Genomic DNA, 22,935 nt, shown 5'->3' with positions numbered 1-22,935 from the left:
TTTTCCTATGAAAAGTGCAGTGTTTTGCTAGAAAGAACAAAGACTTGAGCTACTTGAATGTGACATCTAACTACAGGTAAGCAGAATATAAACTGGATCCCAGTAAGAAGGACTAACTTTGTGCACTGGCCATAGTTTGGAATTTTTGTTAATCGGTTCTCCTCTTCCTAAGAGCAGCAAATGGTGGAAGACTGCTTACTTTCCCAACTCCTTCCTACTCAATGTTGTGCTGTAGTCCTTTGCACAAACACTGATAAAGCAGGAGGAGACTCAACTGAAAGGTTTCACTATCCCCTGATGACCTCACACCTTCACTTCCCAAGCTATTAGCTACATCATATCTAACTGATCGTTGGTCTTAGCCTCTCTGGCAGCTTTGTGCTGTGGTATGAACTGTAAACAACTGAATACAAAGGAGTAGATCCTTTCTTCTTTCCTTTCTTCCAACGTTCTCCTTGCTTCAGTCCACAAACTGATGCATCTGAACAGACAACCAACAGCATACTATGTGAAAGACATGCAGGCCTGGTTTTAAAAGATGAATGAATCCCGACTGTTTCGTTATTCTTCAGTTGAAGTTACTGCCCTACTCTGAAAGAGCAGTAAGAAATGGAGGGGAAGGAAAAAAACACAAACAAACATGATGTCATCCGTAGCACAGGACTCGACTCCTTGCTTAAACTTTAAAACTGAGGGCAAGCTTTTCTCCCACCTTCTTCTCTACTACCTGCTGTATGCCACCATTAGCTACTGGGGAGCTGTGCTGATTTATACCACTGAAAAGAAGCTGGATCTAAGATATGATTCAGTTTGTCCTTGCTCTGCATGACTTAAACAGGAGGGTGCAAAAGCTCCACTATTCAGTGTTTTCTTTAGACCATTATAACCTAACTCTATTATAAAGTGCAAAGACTTCAAAACCGAGGCAAATTTGCCAGCCATATTCTCAGCACTGCTTCACTCCCACTTACCTTGTGGCCCCAAGAGAACTGTTATGAATCATACCTCTCAAATGGGGATTTCCAGCAAAACAATCATCCTCTGTTTTTGATTCAGCCCTAAGCTCTACCTGAAAATCATCAACTGAAGGTATCATCCTGTTAGCTGTCCTCCTCTTGTGCCATTGCCGGAGAGTATCTCTGGCTTCTGAACTCAGCAGTCGGGCAGCTTGTTCTTCCTGGAAGTTCTTGATCAGTGAAAGCGCTCCATAAGCACTTGTCAAGTAATAGCCTCCTGTGAAGGACAGCAAGGGGAGAACTTCTCAGAATGGTCACAAACAGCACACTAGTTCTGACTGGTCATATTGGAAGTATAAACACTTTTAAAAAAATATATATACACACACATATATACATATGAAAGTCCCTGCTTCTATTGCCACAATATTTATACATAAAGAAAAACATCTCACTGGCCTGCAAAGTACTGGATGGTGCGTTCTCAGCTGCTAAGAGACATGCCAGGCTTGCATGCACTCCGTATTACCGAGTGGTGCAATAGTATCTAGCTCTGGGTCCACCAGTGCTGGGGACGGCTGGTTACTGGTGTTATTTCTTTACTCCTGAGCATTTTTACAAAGTTGGAACATGAGGTTTCTTCCAAACAATTTCCAAAAAGTAATTTGTTTTCTTCCCAAGCTTCGAGTGTGGGTGAAATAAACATAGCTGCTTAAACAAAGTAAAAGACAATCGACCACTTTTCAGGAACTTAAAAGCAACCACCACCCTTAGTGGCAATAAAGCACCATCTGAACATGTGATTTGTACCCTGGAAGCATCCCGAAGAGTTTGTTTTTAAAAGGAAGGCTGTGTTTGTCACCTTTTCAGCATTCCCCATAATGTCCAACTAGTTCAGGAGGTAATGTTTACAGTCCTCCATACTTCACCTTTATTACATGAGTGGAGAACACACTGAAGACAAGACAGAGCTGCCAATACACAAAAGAAGCTACAGGTCACAAAGGAAAATGAGTCTCAACAAGAGGTAACAGTCCTCAACAACCAGGAGAAACAAACACATGCTGTCATTTATTTCTCTCGCTCCTCCCCCCCCCCTTTTTTAAGTAAACCATTTGAGTGGGAGTGTCCAATTAGGAGGCAGCACAATCTATTCATGGAGTCATTCAAGGACGCATTCTATGCTCACAGTAGTATTTTCTGTACTAGAATCATAGAATCATTTTGGTTGGAAAAGACCTTTAAGATCATTGAGTCCAACTGTTAACCACACACTGCCAAGTCCGGCACTAACCCTTGTCTCTGAGAACCTCATTTCTGCATCTTTTAAAAATATCCAGGGATGGTGACTCCACCACTGCCCTGGGCAGCCTGTTTGCGGCAGATGCAGCTCCCCCCGCCCCGAGACCCGGTGCGGCAGTTGCATCCCGCTCTGAGAACCGGGGCCTTCCATGGGCAGTTAACGGCTCTTTTGCGGGGACCCGGAGTGGGCTGACAGGGTCGTTAGCAGAGGAGGGGCGCGGAGAAGCTGAGAAGCTTCTGGAATGCCCACAGCCAGATCTGGTCAGACCATAAGCGGGGCTCCCGCCGAAGACTCCCTTTGTGTGGCGTTCTCGGAGCAGCGGGTCTGTGAGCTGGGCTCTCCCCTCAGACCGGAACGCCGTCTAAGGAAACTTCCCAGGATCGGGAGCGCCTCACCTCCTCGTCTGGTTCAGCGATAATTTACTGGACATAGCCTTGAGTGAGTCCTTGCCGAAAACAGGCGAGTGTTTGTTTCTTGTGGGCAAAACGGGGCAGAGGGCTCTGGTTTTGTTTCTTGTGAGTGCGTACATGCACGCTGTGGATCCTCATTATTCTTATTTTGCTGCACCCCAATAATCTCCTCAACTGATATACGAACTTGCATTTTATGTTATCGGAGTGCTAACTAATTGTACAAACCCTGTTTCTAGTTGGTTTACTGGCTGCACTTTTCCAACCAGAATAAAGTCTGTTTTGGACCTTGTTGTCTGCCTAAAATTGACTTTGGGGTGCCTCCATGACACTGTTCCAATGTCCCACAGCCCTTTGGGGAAGAAATTGTTCCCCAGATCCAACCTCAACCCCCCCTGGCGCAACTTGAGGCCGTTTCCTCTGGTCCTGGCGCTTGTTCCTGGGGAGCAGAGCCCGACCCCCCCTGGCTCCAAGCTCCTTTCAGGCAGGTCAGAGATCAGAAGGTCTCCCCTCAGCTCCTGTTCTCCAGCTGAACCCCCAGCTCCCTCAGCCGCTCCCATCACACTTGTGCTCCAGCCCCTCACCAGCTCCGTTCCCTTCTCTCAACTCGCTCCAGCGCCTCAAGGGCTTTCTTGGTGCGAGGGGCCCAAAACTGCCCCCAGGATTCAAGGTTTGGCCTCCCCATTCCCAGCACAGTACGGTCACTGCCCGGGGCCTGCTGGCCGCACTGCTCTTGATACACGCCAGGATGCTGGTGGCCTCTTGGCCACCTGGGCAAACACTGGCTCATGTTCAGCCGCTGTCACCAACACCCCCCAGGTCCTTTTCTACCAGGCACTTTCCAGCTGTTCTTCCCCGAGCCCGTAGTGTTCATGGGAGAATACTGAGAGCATGCTTTTGGCCTTTAGCGTTGCAACTTTAATACACAAAGCACATGCAAGACTCATGAGACAAACTGGACAACACGTTACATTTGACCTGCACAACCCCAAAGCACTAAAGGATTTATCCTGCTCAGTATAGTTCAGCTGGTGCCAAAGGCAGGGCCAGCCAGTGGATGCACTTCTTTTGCTGCATTAAAAACAACATGACGTAACAGTCCAGTAAATGTTTCTGCTTTTCAAGCATCTTAAGTGATATCCAGCTTCACATCTCAAGTATTTTCCATTCTAAGATTCCTGAACAATGCACTAGAGGATGCTATGCAAACAAAACAGGAAACAGACTAGTGCCACACTGGAGGAATCCTGGCACGGTTCTCTCATGCATACGGGCGAGTAAGAGGATACAGCAATTTCAGCAAGACAAGAGATAGCAGGAGTGGCAAACACACACATACCTAAACTCACAGCTGAGCTTCGTCACAAGAACCTTTAAACTTCCTCATAAACTGGTAGATTCTGGGGCCTACCAAGGGCTTGCAGAATACTTCTGACTTCCCTGCCTCTAGTGGACTTCAGCCATCATTCAAGAGTGCCTTAGGAAACATATTGCTAGCACTATAAAAATACTTTGTGAGAAGCAAATATTGGGAAGAAGCAAAGATCATTAAGCGGGCAATATTCTCAAAAGCCCTTTCCTGGCAGAGAATTCCCCCAGCAGTTTTTACAAAGCACCTAGCCCAAGTCCCATTACATGTCTCACAATTTAACTGAATGCTGCAACCCTACAAATGATCTCAGAATATTTTCAGGCACAGAAGGGTAACCACATCTGACACCCGCACAGTGTATATGTTTGCTTGCTAAGTCACAGCGTCTCCCCCTTCTTGGCTGAAAACAACGTATTCCCTCATAGGGTGGTACACATCAGTAGATTATCAGGTCACTCAGGCCTGTATTCTGCAGCTAAACACCCTTCTCTTACTTCAAGGTGGAAAACGTGATGAGATCCTCTTCTTACACTAACAACATGGCTGACTTTAGGACTCTCCACGAAAGGATTTCTACTCAAACAAGGTTAACAGCAACTGCACTATGTGGAAGAATTCCCCTTCCTTTATTCCATGCGAATAAAAACAAATAGATTACCTTCTCCATGCAGCAAAGATGGATCCAGCAATTCCATCATGTACTCAATTTCAGTATCCAGCTCCAGCATATCACACTGGGCTATGACATACGTCAACACAGGCAAGAAGTCATCAGCTCCATACAGCCTCCCTGGGTTAAAGAGAACACAGTGACAGACAAATCACACCCTTTTACCAGTTTCAGTGTTTGAAAGGAAAGCGGTATGTTGCTGCCTTCACCAGCCAGTACGTTTGTATTACTCTAGAATCTCCTGTTATCAGTATGCAGGAAAGTGAATACTCATGTAGAACTAGTGTCAAATTCAAGGCTCACAGGACAGCCTTTCTGATGGCCAGTTTCAAAAGGCTACGGCTAAAGCAAAGCTGTTTCCTTTTAAGCTGCTTCACGACTCTGCTTCACACTGAATTTGTAACGTGCTGCCAGATGCATCGGAGATATCAGGAAAGGAGCAGAGAGGAACAATTCCTCTCAAAAGAGCAAGATGCTACAAGAGCTGCAGGAGAAGGAGACATCTGCAGAATCAGGTGGTCTGATTTCCTCCACCAAAAGACAGCCCCAGGTCTGGATTATCAGTGAACTTGAACCACAGAAGCACCATACCTGAGTTATTCTCCATAACAGTGTAAATCAACTTGCAAACTCTCAGCAGCAGCATAACTTTCTTTTCAGGTGAATACATTTTCTGCATGGTCATGAACTTGACTTTAATCTTTTCAACGTCCACAAAGTCTGGTGTTGGAACAAAGACACCCAGTTCCTGAGGATTCCTCTGCCGCACCAGCTGCAGGTTTTCCTTTAGCTGTTTCCAAGAACCATCTGCGGTATGAAACTCTTTCAACATCGCTTCAATGTGGCCCTTCAGCGGCTTCAGAATGCACTTATGCATGGCCTTCTCCAGGACAACATCTGCAACGGGAAAACACAGTCCAGCTGACTTCCTGCTCTAGACCAGAGCCAGTATTAATAGAACCACTCCCAAAAGAGACACTGCAGAGCAAACCCGACTTGCTAAGGCTTATTTATTATGCAAGCCGAGTTTCCAGATGTTTGTTAACAAGAAAACAAAAGGCAGAGCAGGATCTGTATTTCATTTTCATTTATGGCAATGTGGTAAATAAAAAATGAACAAACAAACCCACAGACTACAGACTGTCACAAGAAAGCAAAAAAAAAAAAAAAAAAGCAAGCTGTGGCTCCAGTTAACTTTTTCTTTTGTTGGCCAGAAGTCTCTGAGTTTTATTTGACTTTGAACTCAGACTTTAACTCCCAAACTTCAAGTAAAATGCATTCAAAACCAAAACTTTTGTCTGCTTTGGCATGAAAGCCCATCCTTTTTGCATAGTTTCCATCAGGAACTATAACTCAACCAAGGTCTCCTAAAACTTGGCTCAACTTTGCCAAGATTTTTATCAAGCTGGACAGATTATGGGCTTTAAACTATACATGAAAACCAAGCCGTGTTTGCCCAGCTTCAAATTTCATCATGCAAGCTTATATACAGCTTTGTCATCAAGTTTGAAGTTCTTTGTTTGGCAAGTGTGCACGCGGCACAGTAATCACTAACTTAGTGGGTTGTTTGTTTGTTTGTTTTTCTTCTACTCAAGTTTTTCTTTAACAGTTATTCTGCATTTTCAAAGTATGGACCACATCGGCAGGGAAAGCTCTTTGCTAAACATTTTCTCTGCAAACCTTGCCTTTATAAACTAATTTCCTCTCCCACTCAGTGTCCCTATGGCAACATCTTACATTAATGATTAGCTTACATCAATTACTTGTACCATAATGAACTCCCACAATTACAAAAGAAACTGGTGACCTTTCAGCCTGACAGGGGCAGGACCCGAGCCTGGAGCAGGCGGAGGTGCTGGGCAGCACAGGGACCGGAGCGGAAAGAGGAGCCTGTGTCGCTGTTGGATCACCCGTTACACAAGCCAGCAGCGGACATTCCTGCTGCCAGTGCTGGCCCATTCAAGTTTCAGTAAACCTCATGCCCTTTCTAGGTTCTTTGCCTGATCTTGTGTGTTTTTCTTAGATCACAGTCTCTTTCTTTTCTCCCTCCCCCCCTTTTTTTTTTTTAAATTGCAGACTATTTCTAAAGCTTGGGATTTACACACTCACTCTCCAAACATGCATGAGCTACTTCTGGTTTCTTGCTTTTGCTTTATGCTTTCATTTATTTTATCCTTGTGTTCAGCCATGTTTCCTTTTGGGTCTTCATACCCGTCTTTCACATAGAAACATGCCCTTCACAGACTCCTCTTACGGTGCCTTTGCTTCATGTGTTGTGTTTATTCTCTGTTTGTCTGTGTCTGCATTTACTGCTGAAGGCTGTTCCTAATGGCTTCTGTGCTGGTAATGTGATCAGGCAGATAAAAATACGATGGGGTATCTAGTAAAGCATCCTTCAGTACGGTTCAGCAACTATATTAGAGGTAATAGGAGGCAAATGAAATAAAGGACATATAACTGTGGTTCCAAAAAGATACTAACTGCCTTGGCTTACTAAGGGCAGAGTGAAACTGCCAATGCAGCAAGTTTGCACAGAACCAGCCAGCAAAAGAGGAAGCGACCAGAATAGGACAGTTTGCCCAAGGTTTTTGGTGGCGGTTCCAAAAAAGCAACCAACGAAAAAAACGCCAAACCAAACCAACCAAACCAAAAAACCCCACCAACCCAACCCAACCAACCATCTCTTCCTCTCCCTTATGAGTTCTTGGCACAGACAGAAGAACCAGAGTTCTGTCCTTAAATTAACAAGTATCAAATTCTAGCAAGTTGTTGAGGCCAATAACATAGCAAGATTGATAAGGACTGGACTTTTTTTAACCATCAATAATAACACCCATATGTATCCTAATTAATACAAAACCTACATTAATACTTCTGTTATTGTTAAAGCCTGGAAGGACAGCATTTCCTATGATCTGGGTCTTAGACCAATAATCAGTGTCAGAAGACATCTATAAGCATGTTTGGGATCAGACCATCCAACTATTTATCCGTCCTTCTGAACTGCTGTCCCTGGCCCCTTTCAGAGAAACGTGTTTTCTGGATATGATCCCACAAAACAATTCCCAGCAAGCAGCAGCTTTCATTGTGTTAACTTCTAATGGCCACCAAAAAAAGTATACAAGGGTATCCTGGGCAAATTAGCATCTAAGATGTGAACTGAGCACTGATCCTTTGTGGTAGCATCTCTATATTTCTCAGATCCAAACTGGCAACAAAAATTCCTGTTCACTTCAGCATACGCAAAGTGTTTTCAAATGCTTAATACTCCAAGACAGACACTCTTCAGCTGTTGTTTTTTTTTTTTTTTTAATTGAATATCATTTGAGCTGAGCGCCATGTAGCGTTCCTGAAATGACACTTATAATTAGCCTCTAGCCTCAAAATGGGAACTGGAAATGCTTTGATAAATGAATTGTGAAGGCCAGCCAGCTAGTTTCGTTGTGACTTGTGGAAACACATCTGTATCCTGTGCTGACATGCTATTTTGTTTTGCTGCAAACCCCACAAATTTGCATCTAGAGAGGACAATATTAGTCATCACAAGTGTCCTTACACAGCCTCTTTACAACTCTCGCTGTGTGAAATTGCAGGTGTGCTCTCACCTTTTCCAGGCTGCCAGTTTACCTGTAACCAACTGTTGTTGCTCCACTGAGGTTACCAGTCAGTGTCCACTCCCTGGATTTACACACACAAGCCTTGTTTATCATCTGTGATGGCCAAGCCATCCACCAGTAAACAAAGGGCTTACGAAGAGACTGAGAGAGCCTGGGAACCACCACAAAAAGGCACAGTCTTGCACAAATAACGTTGTCCTGGAGGCTGAAAGCAGAAGGTTGCTTTGGAACAGCGTGGCGTGTACAAGTAGCACACCTGACTACACTGCATTTGCTTTGTTTTGGATCTTCCCGGTATCTTGCATGTTCATTGGCTGGCATGACTGACATGGATCTATTTTAAGACGGCGCATGTCAGGTGTTAGATCCCACTTGGGGATCACCTGGCAAAGTAATGACAGTCAACTGGACTCCTTTCTGTTCACAGCCAGGAAAAGAAACACAAACAAAAATTCCTGAACGTTTGCTATTCAGGCAGCTGTGGACTATCAGGGTCTCCTCCGACCAGTCCAAGTCTTTATTCTGTGAATACATATTCAGGTGTAGACAACTTTTTAAAAGATACTTTGCATTCGTCCCTAAACAATAAAAAGACGTGTGCCTTAATCTTAGTTCTGTCCTAACGCCGGGAATCCCATTGTTTCAGGAAGGGTTAAGAGCCTACAGTGCTAGGATTAGGAGGCACCTGTCAGGAATAATTAGAAACACTGATGCACATTCTCCCAATGATCTGGCAGAAGTTAAACAACTTGATATGGCCCCTGGCTGGGAAACTTTAAAGATCTCCCACAGAAGTCTTTTGCTTACAAGAGCCTGGAAACTCCATCATGCAGCTCTACACGAGAAGCTACGTGATCACAAGGATCATTACACAGACACAGAAGAAAGTTCCAAATACCAAGGGCTCTGCTAAGCCTGGGCGGTGCTGCTCCAGCATGTACCGAAATTCAAGAGATGACAGCGGGGTAAGGAGAGGTCTGGCTGCCCCAAACGGGTGACCAGCAGCAGTTCTGCTGGGGGAACGGGAGGTGCCACAGAAGTGCAAACTGACAGACAGGATAAACAACTACTCACAATGTTAAAATTCAGGCTGCAATTCCGTACTGAAAGAGTCAAGCAAAACTGTGGATAATGGGCAGGGCTACATCATAAAAAGTTCTCTATAGGGATGACTAAATCTTGCTGTCACATAGCTATCTGCTTAGATCAGCAACATCTGATGCTCCTGATCCACTGAGGTTGTTTGCAGGCTCAAGCCATAGGCAGTTTGTGATTCAAAAGCAAGTTCTTCCTTTGTTTATCCCGCTTTGTAAAGTAATTGCATTTAATCACATGATCAAAACCAGACTTTCTGTCACTGCAGAAAACCAATGTAGTTTAGTTATTATGTTTCACAGCTCATGCTACTCCAAACTACAGAAACATTTAAAAGCAGACAGCATTTTGCCAGTCTTCAGAGACCCATAGTCCAATTTAACCACACCCTTACAATGAACAAGTCAAATCAAGCTTTCACAAGGTTACCCGCACACTAGATCTGTACTTCCTTGTCCAATATTCAGTACTCTGCAGAAATCCAGGCGAAAATGCGCCTGCACCACTGCTCAACTCGCCCTTATTTTCTTCCACTTAACACCCACATAACGTTCTTTATTATTCTAGTGAGAACATTACATGCCTTTGAAAGAGTCTCAGTTTCAAGGACACCCTTTGCAGTGTTGTATTTGCTTTAGCAATGCTTCTTTCTTTGGCTTGACTTTGTGTATATGAAGTTGAGGTTACATGACAATACTTCCTCTCCATCAAGGACAGAAATGTCAACATAAAATCACCCTCTAGTCCCAGAGAAAGAACTATCTGCCAGTTTTGCAGTGGGCCAACTGTTGGGACACTGGGGTACGGGAGAAAAACAAGCAAATTAGGACTGAGCTGAGCTCACAAGGAAAGTATTCTGCCCTGAGGGATGTTTACCTCCTAAATGTGGCTTATAGACTCTTTTACAAATACTGCTCAGACTCGGCAAGATAGAGAAGCAGTGAGATTTTATGCAGCAACAATGATTTCTCTTTTGTGGATGCACAAGTCTCTCTCTGTTGTTAGAACGTATTCAAACATATAGCTCATCTGCAACCATTTATAAACACATACATGTAACAAAGACGTATAGAAATCTTGGAATTAGCAGCCCCTTCTCTCTCTTGTACACATTTGTGGTTTTTTGTTTTGTTTTTTGAACTATCATATATATTTTTATCTAACTTCAAGTGTAGGGACAGCATAGCTTTGCTAGGAGTGAATGAGAACATTTGGAAGAATGAGATTTATTTCAAAAGCAAGTTCCTATGAAATGTGCGTCTGCTCCTAACTGTCATGGGTTTTGAATAAATTCTGCTTTTATGGCTACATTCCATATGGTTAAAATTGGCACAGTTTTGGTCCAAACGTCTAGAACTATTTCAGCCAAATTCAGGGGAAAAATACACGTGTGCTAGCAAATAAAGGATTCTGTATTGTTAACAGTACAGCAGCTAAAGAAAAAAAAAGTAATAATTATAGGTAAAAAGTCCACACTGTAGCTATTTTAAGGATAATTTTTATGAACGAATTTGTAGCTTAGTCCTTCTGAGTCGCCAGGGTGATCTGGGGCACGGCGGGGGTGTGGTAGTGTCTTGTTTTAAGACTCAAATACACAATGGCTCAAACTCTGCTAGCAATGTCAAGCCCACCTTTCTGAACCCTCACAAAGTGTATCGCTATAAACACAGAGCGCACATTTTCACCTCCGCCCAAAACACAGGACATTTCTTACCTATTTGGTCCTCGGGAATCAGCGATTCGATTGGGGGATCAAGTTCGGAGCTTTGGGACAAGTAGTTCTTGACTTGGGTCATGAACTGCCGAATCGTTTGCAGCATATCAGTGCTCGAAACATGGCACTCCTTGTTTTCCTGGAGAAAGCTGACATAGTCCTGCACTAGGCATCCAAAATAAGTGCGTTTGTCCTGGGACATCTCTGCAATCTTCTTGATCATCCTCTTTTCGGGGGTCATGAAGGAACTGAAAACTCCACTGACTTTCCGTAGCTGAGATTTCACAATCTTGGGGAGAACAAACGAACTGTTTCTTTTCTTCTTGGGCTTCAAAGGGGGTGCCATGCTCTCCTGGTCGCTCTCCCCCTCAAAGTCCTCCAGGCTGCTGTTGGTGTCCCCCTCGTAGCCGAACAGCGGCATGCCGCGGTCGAAGTCCAGCGAGTCGGACGAGGAGGTGGAAATGCTCATGTCGCTCAGTCTCTGCCGGCCTCCATTCCAGGGCGTGTGTGACTCAGAGCTGGGAGCTCCCGTGTTTTTGGCGGCTGCTGGAGCCGGCTCGGGCAGGGCTTCACCTGGGACGCCGGCGGCCTCGGGGACTCGCCCTGCGCCGCTGCCAGGCCCGGTCACCGCCGCGGCCCTGGTGCTGCCCTCCGCCTCCGAGCTGACAGCCTGCTTCTTCAGCCGAGGAGGCGGAATAGGGGCTGGTTTATGCTGCAGCAAATCCAAGCCTCTCTCTTTCTTACGGTTGACTGTTTCTGGCATGCTCGCCTGCTTTATAGTCCTGGAAAGCTGTGGACTCGTGAGGATGCTATTAATAGAAGGAGGTGGCGGCCGGGGCGGGGGGGAGCGAGGCCTCGCTGTGCCATTCGCGTCCGGAGCTCTTGGGCTCTGCCTTTTCAGACTTCCACTGACGTCCTGGCTGTGCACTTTTAAGAAGAGGGGATTAATGAAACACAGCGCTCCGTTGGTCTGGCTGCACTCCAGCTCCGAAGGCGTTCTGGTTCGTATAGAATGCACTCCATTTATAAGGCAGAGCTGGCGCGAGTCTTTACAGGCACCGTCCAAAGGCACAGGCCTGCGGGGAGGTGAGGGATCTGGGGGGTTGCTGTTAGCCGCGGAGCTCCAAAAGTCTGAAAATCATCATTGCGTTAGCATAAGAATATGAAACAGCATGCAGATGGCTTTCAGAACGTTCAGCTCAACATCACCAGTTTCAAGTATTAAGAAATTTAGGCAAGCTTTTATTAATTCAAGGGGAAAAAAACCACAACTTCTGAGTGAACCTCTTGGAGCACCACCAGACATAACTGCGTGCTGCACTCCTGGGGCTGCTCTTACTCATAAATACCATGACCAATGCATAGCTTTGTGCCAGCCCACTGAACTTAGCTTTAAAATAAACTAAGAATCACAGAACAGAATGGAGACTGTAACAGAGTAATTCTTACCAACTTGAGACTGAAATGAACATAAACTACTTACTAGCATCTCAGGAGAAATAAGCCTAGATTCTCAGCTGGTGTTAATAAGCTCACTCCACTAAAGACAACAGTTAGGTTGATTCACACCAGCTGATGGTCACAGCAACTCAATAAAAACTTTGGTTTGGTTTCTTTTGATAGTAAACAAATGAAACTACACATAAAAAGACAGCTCACATTCTGCTGTGGTGGTGCACACGTCATCTTTAGCTACGTGGAGGAAATGCTCGCGTCTCAGAGCGCTGGCTTGCAGCCCTGCCTTTGCAATGGTGACACTGTTTGAGGTTTTAGACTCTCGGCAGCACATAAATAGACTGAGTGTGCAGTCCCACACCAGCGGTGTGGAAAACCTGTACTAAACCAGCAAGTTTCAACTGCAGCTTCTGCTCTGTCCCAGCAAAGTGTCAGCATCTTTGTGAAGCTGAGTCAACAGTAAAACCCATCGGCTCCTGAAAGTGTGAAGAATGACACCAGACAAGCTCTTGAGGACAGCAATCAGTCTGAAATACGGGAGAAGTACCAGAGGAGGGAGATTTTGCCAAAATTTGCAGTCTTGCAGTGTAAGGATGCCTCATCTGGGCTGTTGAGCAACGACACCTGGGCCTGACTGCACGAGTGCCAAACGCTCCACACCAGGGTTCAGGCCTGACAGCCACGTCTTGCCCACGGGCAGAAGGCAGGAAACGGCCTCTGGTGACAGGCCACTGCCAGAGAGCACGTGTAGGCACAGACATGATTCTCTACACAGTCATGCAATGCTGCTGTTCTTCTCCAGCCCCATGACTCCACATCCTGTCTGCAGACCACTCAGCAAGCTGCCCTGGCATGGGGGCCGCTGCAAACACACAGGATGTAATGTTGCTGCAGGTGAAATACAAGAGACCAAGAGAGGGAACCTTATGTTCAGCACAGGCTGGCAACAGCCCTGAAACCTTTACTGCTGTTTCTTCCTAGTGTGGTTTGCTGGGCTACACACTGTTGACCTGCCTTGTTCAGTTCTCCTGAGCCTACAGCACAACAGAGCTCTGACAGGAGCTACAACCCTCTGTGTTCGGACCAGGGTGTTTTGTGCCTATTTGTTGCTTAAGGAAAGCTCACACTTAACGGGAAGGGCCTTTGGGAGTCATTTTAGGCACCTCTTGGGTGCACTGTGTTGAAGGGCTGGATTCCTGGTGTGCTCTTTTGCACATGGACACCTAAAACTCTATCAAAATCTCGACTTTGTTGTCTGGTTTTTGCTCACAGAAACTGTGATCTTAATCTGGTGTATAGCAGGTAACTGATCCCAAATACACCAACCACACAGTTAGAGACTGATCAGCTTTGAAGCGTATTAGCTTAAAGAAACACCGCATGCAATGTAGACAGAGACAGTTCAGGAGCAAGACTCACTCTGCAGTAATGGTGCTCTCAGGTACTCAGGACAGATGGTTAGTCTGGAGAGCTTGCTCAACACCGACACTATCACCTCCTATGGAGAAACTCACCTAACGTTACTTTAAGGCTTCTAGGTGTTACTGGGAGATTGTCTTCACTACACTCTGTCCCAATCAGACTTTTTTCTGTCAAAACATTCACCTAATCAACACTTCCATGTTTGTCTCTATTCCCATGAAAATCCATACTTTCATGCAATTACCAGATAATCAGTGCAGAAGTTGTTTGTCTCTTCTCTAAAACAAATCCCTTAATTGCATTGCTACTGCAGCAAAACAAAATGAAAAGCAGTGCAATACTTCCCTGTGTATGGCTTTGCTGCAGAGTCCCACCAAACAGTTCTAGAGAGCCTCATGCTAATACTCTGATTTAGTTAGGATCCGCTTCTAAATCAAAGATGCTTCAAAAATCTCCTGGGACAAAGAATACTGAGAGTCAACCCTGCCTTCCTGCAAAAGGAAATGAGGCCATTCAGCACTTTGCAGGAGTTGCTCAACGATTCATTGGGGTGGAGCTGATGTTTCAAATCTCGCCAGGCTTCTCATCTCCTGCAAGCTCAAAATATGTTTTACAATGAGCCTGCATTTGGTTGTAGCAGTCAAGCAATGCAAGGACATGTCCTTGCATTTCCTTTTGCTACTTTAAAAATATCACCAAAACAACACACGTGGATACATTCTGCAGATCCTATGCATACAATTCTCCTTTTATTAATATGCTACTGCATTGGGTTGCTTATCTCAAAAATGACCATTCTAAGATGACATGTCAATCTGAACAGTTTAATTAACAGTGAACATCAGCTCCTACACTCTCGTGGCAACTCCAGCAAGTTACCAGGCTAGTGGCTGCTATGTGAGCCTGCAGCTAACGTCAGCCCTTGGAGGAAAACCTACATCAAGCCTCTTTCTGGGGATTGTCAGACTTGCTTTGCCCAAGGGCTGCCCAGAGAGGGGAAAGAGGGAGGGAGGAGGGAAGGAGGGAAGGAAACTGCAGTAACAAAAATATCACAGAAGTAAGGAAGAACACCAAGGTCACCATTTGGCAATTACAAGGTTCCCAGTAAGAGAAGCTGCTTTTCTAAATGAAATCTGTATCATCACTGACCAACATGAACTACCTACTAATACAGCCTATTTCTTCAAGCTTACAGCAATGCTACAGCTATGAAATCTATGTAGACAATGACTTACTCAGTCCAAGCTGAGCAATCTCTTCAAGTTCAGCTTCCGTCTTTGCTGCAGCAATAGCATGAGGCAACTTCAGAGTGAATGGAAGGACATCCCTGTTGTTGAAGAGAAAAATAATTGTGTTTTTTGCAACAACATCCATAGTTTTAAAAGCATTTGTTTTCGGCACTGGCAGTGGCTGAGCTCCGATTCTTGTTTTCTTTTTGAGCTATGGCAGGTAGCAAGAGTAATAAACACAGCAAACAGTGAAAACATTACCAATCTCAGGGCTCCCTTACACTGGAAAAGTGGTGCGAAGTGCAAATGACAGTCAAGTCCCCAGGACTCTATTTAGGCTCATTTCCACAGAGCCATCCAATATTTTCTCCCATTCCAGTAGATGCTTTTACAGCTGGTCTTTTACAAGCATACCAGCGAGACGCAAAAGTGTTATCTGCCCTTAACCCTTCAATGAAGCTTCTTATTTTCTGAATATGCTGTTGATTGCTCTCAAAGTTGAATTCCACTTCTCACAATAAAAATCTAAACAAGTACCTGGGCAGCTACCCTAAAAATTTCTAAGCTAGGATGCTTTGGTACTACCCTGTCCTAGGCTGAAAACACACTTCATTTAAGAAAGTCTTCATAATTTATTCTCGTATGTGGTTTCTCTTCACTGCATACTTGAAGTTCAATGGACGTTGACAAAGGGAGATGCACAAGTGCATGAACAACATAAGCCAAATCCAGTGGAAAAAGCTTTTAGACAGAGATTTTAAGGGACAAATCTACCTAACCATATGTACATTGTATGAGTACTGCCACCAACCAATACTGTACCTCTTGCCTGCCCACACTCAAACAACAGTGCGTGCTAAACTGCAAAATCTGTAGTAGAAGCACCTATGTAGTACGAGTAAATGAGAACAAACGGAGCACAGGAATCCTACATACATCTGATGTCAGCATATGTTTTTTTAAGGCTGTGAACAAGCCAACCACCTGTTGCAGCACAGAGAGGCAGTGGGTTTTTATCACATAAATATTCTCTATGTTGTATGTTAACTTGTTGAAAACACAAGATCTTGTAACGCCACTCAGATTCAAATCAAACATATGCACAAGATTGATAAACTAACTAAAAAGTATTTGAAAAGATACTTTCAACGTTGTACCACAGATAGAGTCTAGAATATCATAATAGACTTAATACAAAGATAAGTAACCCTTGACTCCTCGTACAGACTATCTATTGCAAGAAATTCCCTCTGGTTTTGGGAAATCCTCCCAGTTTTGCTGTGATGTACCAAATGGTACTCTCTCTCTCTCACAATAGCTGCCTATCTGCTTTCCTTCTAAGAAGTCTATACATTTTCCACTTGCACCCCCAGCAGCCCTAGACTGCTGCCTGAGGACAAGGATGCTGGGTAGATGCTGCCACTTCAGAAACACTGGGCAAACAGAAACGCTCAGGATGTTTCTCCACTGAATGCAGAAAAATAAGCATCCGCTTCCAAAAGCATACCCACAATCAAAGAGTGAGCTTCATTTACTGAAATCTCTGGACAGTTTTGCCACTGAAGTTTTATTTATTACTGGTAACTGTGGGTGGGTTTGCAGCTCAAGTTGTGTTTAAGAAGATGCACTAGGAAAGCTTTAACACCATGTCTAAGTTGTGATCACCACACTCTTTCCACTTCCTTCCCCAAAGGGCAACAAGAAAAGGAACAGAACGATAAACAGGTGAAGAGCCTGGTTATGCAGTTTTGTGTGCGCTTCCTCAATGGGAGGCCTGACTGCATCAGGACACTAAATTCACACTTGGCTGACTGAAATATCACTATGAAAATTAAAGCCACTTTGCAGGAAGAGACTCTCAGTTACGAGACTCATTAGCAAGGTAACAATCTACTGTGTGTTTGTGGGCTTACTTCTAGCAAATTCGAAGCAACTTGGAGCCTTCAGTGAAAGATCAGGGATAAGCTAATGTGAAGAAATCCACATTTGCTGCACAATCCCTGCAGGCACTTAGAGTGAATTTACCAGAGCCTGGCTAGTCTGCAGAACTGAAAGGGTGACAAGATAAGGGAATCTCTCATCATTAATCTGCTTTCAAATGCAGTGTCAGCTCATTTATCATCCGAGTGCTGGCCAGTTACTTATGTGGTACGAACACTTCTTTCACCACATGCATCTACAGCTTGGCGAAATGGAGGCCTGTGACAAAGGGGGTCCAGATGCTTCACCACAAACAAAAATGATGAGCACAGCAACCTAAGTGCATCCCGAGTGAGCGTCTCCCACACCACCGATCACCCCGTCAGCACTAAGTGCCAACCTCGTTGCAATGAAAGGACAAAGACCATCAAAGCCACCTCTCTCCCTTCCTTCAGAAAATGCGCAGATGTGCAGTTTGGCCATGTCCTGCCTATGGACAAATGTCAAAGGCTTGAGCATCAGTACAGAAGTTTTCACCAGTAAACCAAATTCAAATTGAAAACAACTTAAAAGATTAAAAACAGCAGCTATTTTTTCTCTAAATACTACCTGGAAAATAAGTTGGGCAACGATAAACAGGCCATTTTTTTTTGTTCACAATTTACATTCTCATCTCTCAGTTGTCATATTCTACAGTGTGATCTGACATTTTTCCATTATGCTCAAAAAATGGTTTTTACTAGCAATTCCAATAAATGCACACTGCAAGACAGTTTATTGTGCCTGTTAAATGAGTTACAGAGGAGTTAAGCATTACAAGGTATCAGCTAAAGTTCAACTTGGCAACACCTCACAGTTGGGTGGGTAACCTAACAGCAGCCTTCCAATAATCAGTGACAAATAAGACGGAGACTTGCTTCCGATTCTTACCTCTTATTTCTCCCATTACCTTCTAAGACTACCCAGGAATATCTGTAGATTTGCAACATGAATATCATGCCGAACCAAGTCCTTGAGACTCTCTTTTTTCAAGACAGTCTAGCAAATGCAACTCAGAACACAACACCGTCTTACCTGCTAATACAGTAGAAAGCAATGAGCCTGAATAAATCAGCAAAACTTATTCCAGACCCCTCCAATGAAAATGCTGCAAAGAAAGTTACAAAAAGGAAAGAATCACACATCTATCCACCATTTCTTAGAAAAGCTTAATAAAACACATCTCAGATTTTTGCATAAAATTATTAAGTTTGCACCATCGAACTAACTACAGTTTGGTTAAGAGGAAATGGTGTGGAGGTGTACACGTCTCTGCTACAAGCGTTTTCAAGAATATACTGATAGTCTTGGTGGTAGGCTTGTTTTTGTATTCCAAACGTCTGGTCTAATTCCTGGTAAAGAGACCAAGTGTGATTAGAATTGCACATTTTGCTAACAGACAATAACTGAGGTTTTATTTGCCCAGTGTATTAATATACCTAAGTTAAAATCTCTTATTTCCTTCTCTTACATTCCATTCTACTACTTGTCTTCTCGCCACACGTTAGCACCTAATGGGAGATGATAAATTTTCACTCACTTCAAGAAAACCATTTAACCTGAAAGCCCTTAAAAAAAACCCCCTCACACAATTCTGCTTTGCTCCATTGCCTTGCACAATAGGTGAGGAAGACATGAGCAATGCCTTTCATTTTTCCCCACTCCATACCCTTGCTTCTTATTGATATGAATACTTGTTCACAGTAATAATGACAGAGAAGTGGTTGCCACCTCACACTAAGCTCGCTCTGATTGCAGTGGCAAATCCCACCCGATGACTACGAAGATGAAGCAGAAGCAGCTCCTAGAGTGAAACGATCCAGATCTTTCACCTCTGGACATGACTGAGGCCAGAACAGAAGAGCAGCATTTATGAAACGCAACGACGGTGTGCGACAGGTCCCCGAAGCGCAGACCGCCGGCCTCCTGCAGCCTCCAACAACTTCTGCAAAGGGGTGAACGTGAAGTCCGTGGTTGCTGCAGCCCCTCCCCGCGTTCGAAAGGCCAGATGGAGGGTGAATCCCTGCCTGGTGCGGCACACACAGTCACTGGTTCACCGGCAGAGGAACGCTTTTGAAACACGTCTCCCGAGGAGAGCACGTCCACTGCCGAAGATGCTTCGGACAGAAATGAGGCAGACTCCTGGGTTTGGGGGGGAAGCCAAAATCCAGGCTGCAGCTTTGGACACCTCAGCAACGCCTCTCAGTGAGTAGCGAAGGAGTAATGCTGTCAGGACTCCCTGTTGTAAGGCCACTGCCCCATGCCAAGGTTCCAGTGCTACTGACTACACAGTCTGCACGCGAACCAGACGGAAACTTCGGTCAGGCACTGATCTTTCATCCATACTTTACACGGAAGGACAGGTCAACCTGGCCATTCATGTGGCAGGAAAAGGGGGTTTCTTTAAGAGAGACGCTGACAGTGCAGACAGTCAGCATGCCGGTGATGCGGGCTGTGCCAAGACCAGACCAGTGTTCCGATCCCTGGCTACAGTTAAAACCTCAGCCACTACTGGTGAGTAAAAACACCAGCAGACACCTCCCCCTTGTGGTAAAATTTCATTCATGAAAGACAATATGTTATTGTTTTATTTTCTAGATGAGGGAGAGGGAATTCCTTAGTATAACAAGCCTACGAACACAACTCCTAGTTCAGCTATCACTGGTAACTTTCTCTTGTCTTTGCCATGCCCTGTTTGTGACTGGAACCAAAACCAGACACATAGAATTAACTTTTTGTTGCTGGCGGCAGGAAAGGGAGAGGTAAAAAGGAAAAACTCAAGTAAAATTATCTCAGTTTGCTAATACTGCAGACTCTCCGCTTCTGGGAAGTTTAACTGAAGTGGTTGCAGATTTTGTCCAGTTTTCACTTTCTTGTAAAAATGAACCATTTGCTCCCCTTGCAGCTTCTGCACCACATATAATATGCACCAGCTGCAGCTTCCTTTTTTCATTCCTATATCTCGAACCTATTTTTCACACTGTCCCTCTAAAGACATGAGGGCAGTATTGTTTTGCAACTGACTGGAACTAACATTTGCTCATTTCTATTAGAGAACAGGGAACAAATATAGTTGGAAATAAAAAAGAAAAATCATTGATCTCACATCAGAAACAGTTCCAAAGGGTTAAAATCCAAATAGTTACTACATTAAAAGAACCAAACCAAACCACAACAAAAACAACAACAAACACAAAACAAAACAAAAACCCCAAACAAACAAACCAACCCCACAACCGCTAAAAAACCCACACTCGAATTTGTTGAGAGAACTCATGACAGAGTTGCATTCAGGAACAGTCCCCCCACGTACAAGAAAATGCAAGGACATTCATTGACAGCAGACTGTATTATAGACTGTGTTTCTACAGAAGAGGGTAACTACCCCCAATAATCAATAAATCCTAGATCCAGCAAAGTGCACGAGTGAAATATTCCAGTAGTGTCCAGCACAGACTTAAGCATTTCTGCGCATCTCCCCTTTTCCAGGACATGCCCGACCCGCCCGCAGAGCCCTATGCAGAAAGCACTGTAGGCAGCATGGGACAGTATCTGCATGAGTTTCGGTGTCATCTTTGGTGAGTTTCACCAGTGCAGAGTGCTTGGAGACAAATAGCTGAAAAGTATGTAACTCACAACTTACTGTATGTGCTTTCTTTTATTGCAAATTCTTTTAGACAGGACCCACAGTCACTGGGCAGACGCAGAGAGATTACTTTCTTCTGCAATCTTGCAGATTTCCTAACCAGAAATATCTGTTGTGGAGAAGGCAAAAGGACATGGTTTTAGCTTCATCACAGATGCCTGAATGGAGACATATTATAGACAAAAGGAACCAGAACAACTTCAGTTCATGATCTCTGATCTGTATAAAATGTCTCTGAATTTTACTCAGTCACTCTTGCATCAGGCCCAACAGCTCGGTGTAAAATGCCAGCAGAACACTTAGGAAAGTGTCTCATCCTTGTATAACACAGACACATGACATCAAGTCCATTATGCACGCCTGTGAGCTCTCCAGTTTAAGATGCAGCAAATCCCAAGCAGAATCTGGAGGAGACTGATGGTAGAGCAGTCCTGTGTCCCTCCAGCCCATTGAGGCAACCCTTCTGCACCAGGATGGAGGCAGCATTGGAAATTCGCCATCAGCCTCACCCAAGCTGAGAGGGCCTGGTTTCCATCCTAGCAACTTTAATGCAGGCATCAGTGAAGGATAAAATACTGATGTTTCCTATTTATCTGTTACTTTCTTGTTATGGGGGAAATACATATGTCACATACAACCCTGGTTAGCTTGTAGTTGTAACTGCAGCACTCTAGTTAGTCCAGTTCTCAGCTCCAGAGGACCCCAAACTAGTCCCCCAACAAATCAGCCCAGGTAAAGAGTCACACTCCAACTGGTCCAGCTGCCAAATGCTCAGGAAGCCCTCACTTGGATTATTCAAAACACAGAAGTGGAGGTGTGGTGCTGGTTTTTTGTTTGGTTGGTTTTGGTTTTTTTTGTTAACACTTGCATCAAATAAATTAAAATGCAAATTCTTACCCCAGGAGGCTGGGCCTGCAGAATTTCCATGGCTTCAGCATCATTCAGACCAAGCTGCAGCCACACAGGGTGAGTATGGAGGAGTTTGTCCAATATGCTTAGTTTGTTGGATAGGCTGTCATATCCAGAGTCCCGGGGGCAGCTTTTTACATCATTCTTCTCAGGAGAGACATCCATGTCTTTTACTAGTCTATGGAAAATAAAAAAAAATAAATCAGACATGCTAACCTCCTCTAAACCACCACTCAGTTCAGCAAACAGAGTTATCACAAAGTTAATGGCACTGCTGGCACTCTGGACTGGTATTTTTCCTACTGAGAATTCGTATAGTTAGCATACACAAAAATTCTCTTATCCACAAGCCTTCTTTCTTTCAGTTGTCCTCAATTTAAGAGCTATCTTTAAACCTTAGCGTTCTTCTATTAGCTTGTTGAAATTTGGCAATCAGTTCAGATACAGATGTATATGCATACATGGTTGACTGAACATTTCACCCCTTTTCTTCATTATGTTCACATCTGGAAAAATGTTTCTTCAAAGGTATTGATATAATTCAGATATTTTTACTTCCAGATAGACTGCAAAAACTGCAACCAACAGAAATCTTCCTCTGTCCTGCCTGCCAGAAAAATCTGTTCAATACTCTGACAATGGAGCGACTCACTACCTGTTGGAGACCGCTGCACCAAACACAAGCACTTTCTCTGTTTGCTTGTAGGGATTATTTTCACAACAGAAGCCTACAAACTAGGATCACCTCATCTTCTCTCCAGACTACTGTCTGTGCTCCACCAGCCCTGCCATCTTTGCAGCTGTGCATCCATCTCTGTTCCCCTGTGCTAATGAGTGGTTGGATACCTCAGTCAGGAGAAAACAAAAAGCAGAAAGGAAGGAGAGGAAAAAAAAACAGAGAGAGATTAAATCCTCCAAATAACACCCTCTAAGTACAATTCTTGGAGGCTACAGACACTTGTTATGCATTAAAAATCTAAATAAATTGAATACTTTGAAAACTCCTTTTGCTATGCAAAGCTTCACCGTCATTCATATAATACAGAACACTCAGTACGATTACACCTGTGCTGGTGGTTCAAACTCCTCATTTTTCAGCTGGAAGTACATCCTGTGGTTCTTCCAGTACCAGAAGTCACTACAGAGCAGTTACCCTGGTGTCAATATTTGAGCACAGA

The 22,935-nt window shown here is 44.2% G+C and overlaps 1 protein-coding gene across 7 annotated transcripts in view; it reads right to left on the bottom strand.

Moving 5' to 3' along the window:
• Nucleotides 1–22,935, bottom strand: part of RIN2 (Ras and Rab interactor 2) — a 135,863-nt gene that overhangs the window by 4,301 nt on the left and 108,627 nt on the right. For 5 of the 7 annotated variants that reach the window (XM_065632913.1, XM_065632916.1, XM_065632918.1 and 2 more), the window contains 9 exons: nucleotides 21,746–21,935; nucleotides 20,846–20,957; nucleotides 18,238–18,310; nucleotides 15,250–15,341; nucleotides 14,107–14,181; nucleotides 11,138–12,268; nucleotides 5,303–5,608; nucleotides 4,700–4,831; nucleotides 1,070–1,233 (listed from right to left, as the gene is read on the bottom strand). In XM_065632913.1, the coding sequence (XP_065488985.1) occupies nucleotides 1,070–1,233; nucleotides 4,700–4,831; nucleotides 5,303–5,608; nucleotides 11,138–12,268; nucleotides 14,107–14,181; nucleotides 15,250–15,341; nucleotides 18,238–18,310; nucleotides 20,846–20,957; nucleotides 21,746–21,935 (2,275 nt within the window). The remainder of the gene's footprint in view (nucleotides 1–1,069; nucleotides 1,234–4,699; nucleotides 4,832–5,302; nucleotides 5,609–11,137; nucleotides 12,269–14,106; nucleotides 14,182–15,249; nucleotides 15,342–18,237; nucleotides 18,311–20,845; nucleotides 20,958–21,745; nucleotides 21,936–22,935) is intronic. The other 2 variants (XM_065632919.1, XM_065632920.1) reach the window with 1 other exon arrangement.

The sequence above is a fragment of the Caloenas nicobarica genome, chromosome 3 (assembly GCF_036013445.1).
Source record: "Caloenas nicobarica isolate bCalNic1 chromosome 3, bCalNic1.hap1, whole genome shotgun sequence".
Lineage (NCBI taxonomy): Eukaryota > Metazoa > Chordata > Aves > Columbiformes > Columbidae > Caloenas > Caloenas nicobarica.
Note: the sequence above shows the minus strand (reverse complement) of the source record. Positions and strands in the feature narration are given on the sequence as shown.